Source organism: Podarcis raffonei, chromosome 16, assembly GCF_027172205.1.
Source record: "Podarcis raffonei isolate rPodRaf1 chromosome 16, rPodRaf1.pri, whole genome shotgun sequence".
Classification (NCBI taxonomy): domain Eukaryota; kingdom Metazoa; phylum Chordata; class Lepidosauria; order Squamata; family Lacertidae; genus Podarcis; species Podarcis raffonei.
Window position 1 is genome coordinate 1,312,105 of NC_070617.1, and position 12,918 is coordinate 1,325,022.

Genomic DNA, 12,918 nt, shown 5'->3' on the forward strand with positions numbered 1-12,918 from the left:
CCAGAAAAAATAATCCATAATTGTTGCTATAATAGCTTGTGTGAAGAAAAGGTGAGAACTTGCCAGTCTGTTTAAGTTTTGTACTTTGGAAAAGATTTGTATGACTTCTGCTGATGTCAGTGTGCAAGTGACACAGTGTACAAGTGAAGTTTAAGACATGCGTCGCAGGCCCGAGTTGCTTAAGGCCTGACCCACAGCAGAGGGATTTGCATTGCCTTATCCAAAACATTGAAAGAAAGTAATTTGAATCATTTTTAAAACCCGATCAGCGCAAGTGAACCTTTCCTCCTCTGGAGACAAGTCTGGATGTTTCTTTGCTATGTAACCAATGTAATGGAAATCATTGTATCCTGCTCATTACACAGCAGTGTGTTTGAGAAGGAAATAGGGGCAAAAATCTGGATCACAACAGCTTTCCATGAAATTAGCTTTGATTTCTCGATTTCTCCTAATGACTTGCAGTGAAGACCACAACAAGGAGCACCAAACATCACTACTATGAAACACAGTCCAAACATCTCCAGCTTTTTTTAAGGGAAGCATTTCTGTGTTCATATTCAAAGTATGTGTTATCCGTGAAAGGCTGGATCAGCTGAAGACAGCAGGGGAAAGTAGAGATGTTGAAATTCTACTCTTTTGTATCTATTTTAAAATTCTATTTTCTATTTGCTGCAAGTTGCTGTAACCTCATGGTGAACACTGGGTAATTAATTTTAAAAGTGAAATACATCTGCAGGGTCGGTCATAGAGGAAGATCCCCCCCTCTGGTCTGTTTCCAGGCCTTGCCCACTTCATCCAGACAGAGCCCATGTGCCAGACATCTAATCAGTGGGCGTGGTGGCACAAGAAGCACTATTGACTGTCTCCCCCCAGATGCAGTGACACCACAAAGAAGGACCAAATGTGGTTTTTCATTTGAATTCTAAAACATTCAAGTTTTCAAAATAAGGGTCCATTTGGAACTTCTGCAAAAGTTGACTCCACCTCAGTGATTAAATATAGCTCAAACCAGTTACATGCCTGTGCTGTTTTTCATTTTAAGACCTCAGTTGTGAACACATTTGTAACTATAACAAGTTAAAACTTCCTTCCACTGAGGATTTTCCAGAGAAGACTTTAGCTGAGATGTGAAAAACATGTTTTCTTTTGCAATATTGCAGAGAAACAATGAATCAGATTAAGTTCTTAACAGACCTGCAATTATCAAATTAATCACCATTATTTGTACTTCTTCCCCCTATCCTTGGGGTGGTCTACTGGTCCCATGCAAAATAACAATCAAAGACTAAGGGGTGTTACTAATATCTAGGAGTCAGTGAGAGCTGGGCCTATAGACATAGCTCTGAATGGCCACCTATTCTTTATTCTGTATTTTTTGCCCTTGAATCAGCTGGGTGAGTGATCATTCAAATTCCGCTGAATAAGAATCACAGAGCAGATGGCTTGGTGTCTACCATTAAACTCTCTGCAAGATGTTATTATTTGGGGTGGTGGTGTTCTTACTGCTGTCCCAGGGGATATGCATGCTTGCTCCTCTTCCTCAATGTTCTATCAAAGAACCTGTTCCTATAATTCACAAATATTATCAGTCGGGAGACCTCATCATTGCTGGCATTATTTCTCAGATCTACATATCTTCAAGCACCATATCCTTTGAACAACATCCGGCTCTGGAACTTTCTGATGACCACATGTATGTTGCTTTAAAGCCATATCATAGTGTTTTAATGATACTTTTCCATGACATGCTGTCCTTTTGTATGGGATTTGGGAGGAAACTGTTGCTTTATTGATTGTCTTTAGGGTCAGCCAGTTAGTTTGGGGGATTATTTTTGTGGATATCTGAAATCTCAATCTCTCTTTGTCATGTGAGGATGAGCAAACTGCAGATTAATCATTTTCTCGTTACATAGTAGTATGGACAGCATACTGCTTTCAATTGTGCTTCATAGAGATGATCACTATCTCTCCATTTTGATGCTAAATATGTGGGACATTTCTTGGAACTGATATACAGAGGGATACTATATGTAATGTCTTGAGTTTCAATGATATATTTTTGCATTAGTTTAGTGTTTTATTCCCTGCTTTCTGAGAGAGGTACAGCAAAATGACTTTCAGGATTTGTTCATCAACATTACAGGCAGTAAATCTAATGTGAGAATAGTTGATTTCCAAGAGTTTAGGAAGAGTGGTGCTTTGAGGCGTCTTTTCCAATGAAAATATTTATCCAGGATTAACTGTTTCAGAGGCTTGAAGCTGAGTTTCAGGAGGCCAAGGGAATAGCATTAGGGAGTGTAGCTTGCACATGTTGAATGAAGTGGCATGCCTGGATATGTCTTAAGGAGTAGGCACTAATGCAGCCATGGAAAGACAGGTCAGAGTATCAGATAATGTCTTCTTCATTCCCATTGGCCTGTATAGTTGTGCTGCAAATTTCTATTGCTGCTGCTGCTTCTTCTGTTTGCAACACAATGACTGTATGTTTGTAAATGAGATGATGTTTGAAGTTCAAGGTCCTTGTTTTACAACCAGCTCCTGTTTACACTACTTTTGACCTTGGCCTTAAAAACTATTTATGTGCAATATATGTGCAACTAATTTATACACTGAACTGAAATGTTGTGAATGTGATGAACTGAAGCCGATGGTGTAAAATGTAACACATGACTCTCACCATATGACACTTGATAAAGGGTCCTGACTCAGAACTACCAGCACATCCTGGCCTTGGCATTTGCTGTGAAGGAGATCAATGCCAACCCCCAAATCTTGCGCAATGTCACCCTTGGATTCCACATCTATAACAGTCATTTCAGTGCCAGCTGGACCTATCAAGCCTCCATAGAACTTCTCTCTAGACGGGCCAAGTTCATCCCTAACTACAAGTGTGATGTTGAGAATACTCTAGTAGCAGTCATCGGGGGACCAAACTCTAATGTCTGTTTTCACATGGCAACTATCCTGTGCATGTACAAGATGCCACAAGTAAGACGTGTGTGTGGAGAACCTCTAAGTTGAACAAGTCATTTGAATGCCATTCACCTCCATCTTGATGCATCTTGCAGACTGGAAAAGCTGTGACTGAAATAGACACATTCAGAATATTACTAAATAAAAAACACCTTGTGGTCTATTATCTATCTATCTCTATCTATCCATCTATCATCTATCTATCATCTATCATCTATCTATCTATCTATCTATCTATCATCTATCATCTATCATCTATCATCTATCATCTATCTATCATCTATCTATCTATCTATCTATCTATCTATCTATCTATCTATCTAAACATCTATCATTTTTGTACCAATAGGAAAAAAAAGGAAAAGGCCTCATGGCTCAGTGACCTAAGGTAGTTTCCTACTCCTTGTTCTTCTTTGATGGACCGTTAGCTAAATTTTCCCAGGCTATTTAAATATAGCATGATTTCAGTACCAAAGATGTTTTATCCATTAGATATTTTGAATGTGAAAGTTTTCACTGCCTTATATGGCCCTGTAGTTAACAGAGTGATGTTAGGTGAGGAATGGGGTGAGCAGGACCACAGGTCAAATATATTTTCTAAGATTATATACCTGATTCATTACATCCATATCAATCTTTCTTTATAGACATTTAGTACTAGATTTGTTTTGGTATTCAAGGATGAAACAATTTGAGGGGGAAAGCACAATTTGTCATGTCTCTATACTCACAAAGCGGCAACTGTTTCTCTTCTCTTACCTTTTCAAAACTAGCTCATATATGGCTCTTCTCCAGTCATGAATAATGAAACTCAGGCTGTTTTCTTCCACCGGATGTTCCCAAATGGTGCCTTTCAGTACAAGGGAATTCTCCACTTACTTCTGCATTTTTCATGGACGTGGATTGGAGTTGTTTCCCAGGATGACGACAACACAGAGAGCTTTATAGAGAACATACTTCCTCTGCTTTCCCAGGGTGGCATCTGCTTCGACTTCATAGAAAAATTCCCCAAACTAACTTCTTCCAGTGGCTTTGGAGACATGGTAGGAGAAGGGGTTAAGACATTCAATGTCGTTATGTCAAGTACTGCCCATGTTGTGCTTGTGCATGGAGAAATTCAGACCATGGTGGTTTTGAGAGCAATGCCTCAGGTTGCAGAAATGGAGAATATGCCATGGAGGACAATGGCTAAAATTTGGGTTATGACAGCCCAGATGGATTTCACATCATTCCCCTTCCAAAGAGATTGGGACATACATTTTCTCCATGGTGCTTTGTCCCTTTCAGTTCATTCAAAGGAGGTGCTGCTTTTCCACACATTTCTTCAGAACAGAAACCCTGCTTCAGAAGAAGAAGATGGCTTCATCAGGGAGTTCTGGGAAGAATCATTTGACTGTTCATTTCCCAGTTCTGCGGCACACAAGATGGACTGGAAAAGGTGTTCTGGGAATGAGAGGCTGGAGATGCTTCCTGTTTCTGTCTTTGAAATGGGCATGACTGCTCATAGTTACAGCGTCTACAATGCTGTCTATGCAATAGCACATAGTTTGCATGCCAGCTATTTATCACAGTTCAAATACACAGGAATGTCACGCGGTGGAAGGTGGACGATTCTGAAGGCACAACAGTGGCAGGTGATGGCCTGAACATAATGGCCTTATCAGATGGAAGACACCACCACCACATATTTGGTGCAACAGCAACCCTTAAATGGTTCAGAAACTTGCATCATTATTAAGGATAGAATATTGGCATCTAAATGGTGGTTGAAGAAATGACTTTCTTCTAAAAAAACAACAACCCCTGCCCATTACAATTTATAAAAAGCTGAACAGTGGTTTGACTATAACTAGTGATGATAAAACTTTGTAATGGAACTATTTTAAAACACACATTGTATTTATGTGTGTTTTTGGGGAAGTAGTTACCAGAACAAAAGAGGAGCGTTCTTTCAGTTTCCCACCCCTTTGCTTTAAAATGTAATTTGACCATCTCTACAAGAGTTCTCTACTTCCATGAGCAGTATGGTAGTCACAATTTCCCCAGAAATTACTTATTTAGAAGAATAATTGATTATCATATAGTATCACCCCAGATGCATTGTTGGGTAAAAATGGAGCTCATCCAGAATTCTAGGTGATTTATTGTTACTGTTGATGCCATTGGCCTGTATAAAGACTTTTAAGGGAATACAATCTGAATACTCCAAGTAAAATATTTTATCACCATATTTCATAGTTCCACCTTTTGCACCTTTACACACTTACAATTTCTCTTCCTCATAATTTAGCTCCACCGCATTCTCAGGAGAATTTCATTTAACAACAGTGTGGGGGAAATGGTGTCCTTTGATCAAAATGGGGAACTAGCTGCTGGATTTGACATTATAAACTGGGTCACATTCCCAAACCAGACCTTCTTCAGGGTTAAAGTTGGAAAGATAGACCCTCCAACTCTCCAAGATAAGAAAGATGCAGTGACCTCCCTGGACAACGTCTTCACCATTCATGAGGATCTCATCATCTGGCCCAAACAATTTAACCAGGTGCAGTCCTTGCATATTTCAGCCTGCATTGATTAATTTCCTCAATATTCAAGAAGCGAGTTATCTAGATACTCAAATGGTTGTAGTTCAATGTTCTTGAATTTTTGAGGTCTCCGGTGAAATCATGCTTTCAAACCAAAACATTCACCTTGCAGAATGCTGGAATTTCATTACTATGCAAAGTCCTTTGGCCTTTTCATTGTTCTAGTCGAAGGTTGCTGGTAGTAGAGAAAATCTGCAGACTGTTCAACCACCCATCTAAAGCCATCCTGGACTCTCACTGGTGTGGCCGAAGAGCACTTTTTGCAATCCTCTATCCTTTAAATGTTCCTATGCTGGTATAAATCTCATTCCAATTTGGGGATATTTCAGAGGATGAAGGTGGGTCAAATCCATTCCCTGACCTTTCCTGTCACATCTCTCAACTGATAGAGAAGACTGAGATAAAATTTCCAAATTATAAGATCTCAAGTAAGCACATTTTTATTTCTTTTATGCACAGTCACAGCCCCTTTCCATGTGTAATGACCACTGCCATCCAGGTTATAGCAGGACCAAGAAAGAAGGAAAGCCATTTTGCTGCTATGATTGCTTTCCATGTCCAGAAGGAAAAATCTCAAACCAGAAAGGTAAGAAATTTCATATAGATAGTGGATCTAGTCAGTCGCTCATCAAATTGAACAGCTATGACCTTGCTTATCCACATCAGTTTATAAAAGTCAACATTATTTAACGTCCACCTTTTTCTCTGTACAAGACAACATAGCACATCATCACCCCCTTGGATGATGGTTCAAGGAGATTTGCAACTCCAGGCTTCAAAATCTGCACTTTTTTGTGCTTCAAGAAGTCCTTAGCTTCTTTGAGGACAAGCCTGCTTATCCCCTTTTAGGGATGCGGTGGATTTGCGGGACAGCCAGAACCCCCCTCACCAATGATACTGGGCTATGTCTCGGGGTCCAATCCTTGCCGGAGCGTGAGCTTCGCTCATACTCCTGCCTTGAAATCCTGCTCCACGTCAGCCTGCCAAATTGGTGCAGAGGGCTGGGGTCTCCAGGGGTGGGCTTGAGGGAACAACCAGGTCTGCACCCAGGGGACTTAAACAAGCCTGTGCCAGCCCCCAACAAGAAGCTCTTCTTCATTGCATCAACCTACCGACTCACTCACTCCAGGAATTTTAAATTTACACATTGAATTCACATTGCTTTGACTGTGGTGGTTGTTCTATTCTTCAATCAGGCTTTGGGCTAATTGACATCAATGCCCTTTTAAATGATCTGTGGGAGGGGGGATTTTTTGTTTATTATATTATTATTATTATTATTATTATTATTATTATTATTATTATTATTATCAATGCCAGATGTCACTAACCTGGTGCCTTCCAGATCATTTCAATTGCAACTGTCAGTAGTTCCATGGGGCTTCAATGGCTTCCTGCAGCCAATCAGAAGCCACACTTTGGTTTTCAAACGTTTCAGAAGTCAAACGGACTTCTGGAATGGATTCTGTTTGACTTCTGAGGTACAAGTGTATTCTCCCTCTGAAAACTTTTAATAAACATATAAATATTTTTAAAACTGCATATGCACATAAATGTGATATAGAAAGTATGAAGTCTGAGGTGTATGAATATCTAAAACACTTTCAAACCTTCTGAAAATGCATTTTTAAAAATATTTCATCATCCCTTTAAAACTCATGGCCTGAACATACCCCCGTATCTGGGAACAGGGATATATACCTTTCCTACTGCAAGATTAACTTGTATATTTTTGTTCTACTAACACTGTTGCAAAGGAAGAAATAAATGATTTGATGCACGGTGCAAGGGCTAAGATTCTCATTTATGCTTGCTATGTTCTTTGTATTCTGATTCCAGATATGGATGATTGCTTTCAATGTCCAGGAGATCAATATCCAAACACTGGTCAGGATACATGTCTTCCAAAAACCATCAGCTTCCTTTCTCACAAAGAGCTTCTGGGGATCAGCTTGGACGCTGTTGCTGTCTCCTTTTCTTGCATCACAGCTTTTGTGCTTGGAATCTTTATGAAGAACAAGGACACACCCATAGTCAGAGCCAACAACAGGGGCCTCACCTACACTCTCCTCCTCGCCCTCCTGCTCTGCTTCCTTTCTGCTTTGCTGTTTATTGGACAACCGGAGGTTGTGACCTGCCTCCTTCGGCAAATACTTTTTAGCATAATCTTCTCCGTGGCAGTTTCTTGCGTATTGGCCAAAACCACCATTGTGGTGCTAGCTTTCATGGCCACGAAGCCAGGGTCCCGGATAAGGAAATGGGTGGGAAAACAATTAGCCATCGCCATAGTCCTGTCCTGCTCCCTTGTTCAAGCCACAATCTGTAGTGTGTGGCTGGCAACCACTCCCCCATTCCCAGACTTTGACAAACACTCAATGCCAAAAGAAATTGTGCTTGAATGCAATGAAGGGTCGACTGTCATGCTTTACTGTGTGTTGGGCTTCCTGTGTCTCCTGGCCATTGTCAGCTTCACGCTGGCCTTCTTAGCTAGAAAGTTGCCGGACAGTTTCAATGAAGCCAAGTTCATCACCTTCAGCATGTTGATCTTTTGCACGGTATGGCTGTCCTTTGTTCCCACGTATCTGAGTACCAAGGGGAAGTACATGGTGGCCGTGGAGATCTTCTCCATTTTGTCCTCCAGTTTTGGGTTACTGAGCTGCATCTTTTCCCCAAAATGCTATGTCATTTTACTGAGACCTGATCTGAATAGCAAAGAGCAGCTAAACATAAGAAAGAATTAAAATAATTAACAAGTCTGTCTGTTCAATTCTATATGGTACGTTTAAATAAATCTTTGAGATTAAATCACACTCAATAGCGTGACATTAGAATTGAGACACTCCCTTCTGGATCCTTTCTATCAGTGGAATGGGGATAATGTTGAACATTGGGGAACTTTAATGAATATAGACTCATATAATTGAAGAGTTGGACAGGGTCTAATGTAGTAATCACAGGAAAAGGATCCCTGACAGATGTTCATCCAAACTTGGGTTAAGAATGAAGGGCATCACAGGAAACCTCAATTCTGACCTCTGATTGAGTTAAATATAACAACAACAACAACAACAACAACAACAACAACACAACAATTTATTATTTATACCCTGCCCACCTGGCTGGGTTTCCCCAGCTACTCTGGGTGGCTTTCAACAGAACCTTAAAAACAGAATAAAACTTCAAACATTAAAAACTACACTAAACAGGGCTGCCTTCAGATGTCTTCTGATACTCGGATAGTTGTTTATTCCCTTGACATCTGATGGGAGGGCTTTCCACAGGGCAGGCCCTACTACCGAGAAGGCCCTCTGCCTGGTTCCCTGCAACCTCACTTCTCGCTGTGTGTGGGCTGAACGATGGGGGTGGAGATGCCCCTTCAGGTCTACTGGGCTGAGCTGAGGCCATTTAGGGCTCTAAAGGTCAGCACTAACACTTTGAATTGTGCTCAGAAATGTATTGGGAGCAAATGTAGGACTTTGAAGATCGGTGTTATATGGTCTCGGCCGCCACTCGCAGTCACCAGTCTAGCTGCCGCATTCTGGATTAGTTGCAGTTTCCAGGTCACCTTCAAAGGTAGCCCCGCGTAGAGTGCATTGCAGTTGTCCAAGCAGGAGGTAACTAGAGCATTCACCACAGGCGAGACAGTCTGCGGGCAGGTAAGGTCTCACCCTGCATACCAGATGGAGCTGGTAGACAGCTGCCCTGGACACAGAATTAACCTGCGGCTCCATGGACAGCTGTGAATCCAAAATGACTCCCAGGCTGCGCACCTGGTCTTTCAGGGGCACAGTTACCCCATTCAGGACCAGGGAGTCCCCCACAGCCACCCACCCCCTGTCACTGCAAAACAGTACTTCTGTCTTGTCAGGATTCAACCTCAATCCTCTAAACCCCTGCAACCTTGCAGAACAATTTCAGTGGAAACAGTCTCAGGAGGCTTGATAAAAGTTCAAAGTTGGGCTCCTGTGTCATTCCTGTTTGAATCAGTTTGGTTCCCTAGCTGAGATGTGTGCATGTAATAGTGTGTATCTGGGGTCCCTTGCGCCTTTGGCAAGGAGTTGTGTTATCGCTCCCCCCAAAATCAACTATGGGGGTCTTGCGTGTGCACTGCTCAATGGTGCCTCCTAATAGTGCCAATTCATAACCGAGTCTCACGTCCCAAGGAGGGAATCATTTCCTCCCCATCCTTAGTTGGTGAGCCACAGCTTGAGGTTGTGTGACAAGCCCAGAGAGATGGAGGGATGTGTCCCTAGTAGATTTAGTAAAGATTTCACCCATACTTTGATGAGCAAATTGTTCTTAGTTTTATTCACCGCTCCTCTGACTTTTTATATTTTAACAAATAAACATTTTACTCCACTTATATCTCCAAGTCTTCTTTTGGGTGTGGGGGCAATGTCAGTGATGTGCTAAACATATTTTTGAGTGCAATGTTACTGAGGGAAATTATTTCTCCTACTATTATCATCAAGTTCATAGAAATAACTGATTCTTCTCCAAATCCCAGGAAAATTCAAGTAGCCACATGCCAACGATGAACAAAGACTCAATGAAGCTGTTCATATCCCCTGTTATATTCAATCTTGGGCTGACCCTTGATGTTCTCTCAGTCTGATCAATTACTCCTTACACTGCAAAGATCTGGCGTTCCTTGCCGTTCTAGTGAGACATGAAGAGTTACAACAAATCTATAGCATCAAATGTGTTCTGTTCATCCATCAGAGCTTTCATGTCTTTAGTATGCTTTTGCATTAATGTTATTGCCCATGCCTTTTTGCCTCCATAGGGATAGATATGCCTTGTTCGAAATTTTGCACCTGTAGTTGATAAGGGAAACGTGATTTTCTGATGCGATCTGATAGAAAACCTACAACTCAAAACTGGTAATTATCTCTCCTCTGATTATAAAGTTAATCATAGTCACTTCTGCTTCTTCTCTCCATCCCAGGAGAATCATACAGCAGCCCCATACAAACTGGGAACCAAGGATAGAAGATGCCATGAATAGCCCCTGTGCCATTCAAGGCTGCTAGACTCAAGGCACTCTCAGACTGATCACTGATTTCTTTGCACTGAACAGACCAAATTTGCATGGATGTTCCAGTGAGAATTTCCTAACCAGGAATGCTCTGCTGATAATGTGCAAAGACGCCACCTGTGTCCCTTAAAAGCAGCCAGTACTGTACAGTAAAAGGTGGATAGGTACAGGTCTTTTCAGTTTAGCTAGGCCATAGATTGAAAAGAAAATGGAACCACAACATGATGCAGTATTACATTATTATTTTCTCCATCGGTGATGTTTGTCTCCCAGGGTGAGAGGAGAACGTAAAGGTGCTGTCAGGGAACTGCCATCAGGGCCGGAGGGAGAGAGCGGGCTCCAGAGGGACTCCAGAGAGCACCCCGGGAGGGGGAGAGGCAGCCCATCTTCTGGGGAAGAGAATCAGCGTAGCACCAGTGGAGAAGGGGGGCAGATGGGGGAATCGGCGAGGTGGTCCCATGACTCCTTGCCGGGAAGCAGCGGGGAGAGTAGGGGTCCTCCACTGCCCACACCCTCCTTGCGCAGAAGGCTTCCGTGCAGGGAGAGTAGGTGGAGACTAGGTGTCAAAGAGCTTCTTTGCTGGAAGAAGTTCAAGAAACGTCCACTGACGGATTCTGCCAGCGATTGAGTCAGCCACGGGTGAGTGGCTGTCTGGACAGAAAAGGTTCACTCAGGCAACCCAGCCAGGTGTGGCGCCGGTTTACGCACGAGCAACCCCTAGAACCATTACAGGTGCCAAGTGAGAACTCAGGGGAGTTTCTCTCTGTTGTGGGTGGTAAGGGCTAAGAAGAGTCCACCCACAGAGGACTCTGTATTCTACTCATTCAATTTGTATTTTCTATTACTGCTATCACACTGTATTGTGGAAAATAATAATAATAACAATAATCTCATTCTAAAAAAAAGGATTCCTGAGAGTTGAACCCTTTCTGTTGATCATCTCAACCAAACAAACCTTGAAACATTTTAAAAAGTATCCACATTTGAATATAATGATTTCAGTTGTTAGATTGATACTTATTAATTTTTTTCAACTGTTCTTTATTGTTCATTTCATGTCTCAAGATAATTATATAACATTTAGGGGAAAAGATACAGCTCAGCATCCCAGCACTGGAGGCCAAGATGGAGAAGATCTCCACAGCCACCAGGTTTTTCCCCCTTTGGTGCTTAGATACGTTGGGACAAAAGATGCCCAAACACTGCAAAACACCAAAACACTTCCTAGCTTCCAAATTGGTCCTTACCGCCTACTGTGAAGGAGAAGCTACCAGGCTTTCAGGTGACATGGTGTCAACTGTCTGCTGTACTGTTTCTACCACTTCTGACTCTGTTCAGGATTAGAACATATGCTGGCTTGCTCCTGTTCCTTTCTCCTGTTCCTCCTCCTCCTCCTGTTTGCCACCGCCGCACACCTGGGTCCATGCAATCTTTATCTGCCTCCTGCCTGGAAGCCTCTTGAGATTGAGACCACCACCTTTCCTCCTCCTCATCTGGCCAGTCCCTGACAGATATGCTATATCTGATGTGATATATCTGATGTCAGCTGCGGGACAGATAATGAGTGGCTGGGCTGATGAGGGTTTGTAGATTCCATCAGCTGTCAGGAGCACCTAGAAAGCCCTGTGCAAAGTGCTCTACAAGTGCTGGTGATGAGCTGATAGTTCAGGCCTGCAAATCAGCTTTCATGGTGCTATGGAAGCCCCAACAGTCAGCTGATCACGAAGGCTATCATAGCTCTGTGAGTACCAGTATGGAAGCCCCAATGATCAACTGATTGCAAGGGGTTGCAGAGTGCCATGTTTGGAGATTTTCAACCCCAATGATCAGCTGATCATTCATGTGAGATAAATAGGTTCTCTGATGTCACTGCGATATCAGATGACTGAGAGATATGCTGCACCTAAAGATCCAGGACACCTTTCAGATCAAGTTCCCCACAAGATCAACCATGTTGTTTACAATATGGTCTTAGGCCTCAGAATTTGGTGGTGGTCAGTCTAGTTAGAAAAATACAACCTACAGTTTTTCAGCACCAGAAGATAGAATTAAGAATATTTATGTAGTATTGCCTTACTTCTTTGGACATAACTTGTTCAGAATTGACTGCTATACAGTGGTACCTCAGGTTAAGTACTTAATTCATTCCAGAGGTCTGCTCTTAACCTGAAATTGTTTTTAACCTGAAGCACCACTTTAGCTAATGGGGCCTCCTGCTGCTGCCGTGCCGCCGGAGCCCGATTTCTGTTCTTATCCTGAAGCAAAGTTCTTAACCTGAAGCACTATTTCTGGGTTAGCGGAGTGTGTAACCTGAAGCCT

The 12,918-nt window shown here is 42.2% G+C and overlaps 1 protein-coding gene across 1 annotated transcript; it reads left to right on the plus strand.

Annotated features, from left to right (window-relative positions):
• Nucleotides 1-1,523: 1,523 nt before the first annotated feature.
• On the plus strand, nucleotides 1,524-8,302 carry LOC128404241 (vomeronasal type-2 receptor 26-like). The gene is made up of 6 exons (XM_053369734.1): nucleotides 1,524-1,693; nucleotides 2,697-2,988; nucleotides 3,747-4,607; nucleotides 5,264-5,518; nucleotides 6,021-6,147; nucleotides 7,401-8,302. The coding sequence occupies exons 1-6, from the start codon at nucleotides 1,524-1,526 to the stop codon at nucleotides 8,300-8,302; spliced, it is 2,607 nt and encodes an 868-aa protein (XP_053225709.1).
• The last annotated feature ends 4,616 nt before the right edge of the window (nucleotides 8,303-12,918 follow it).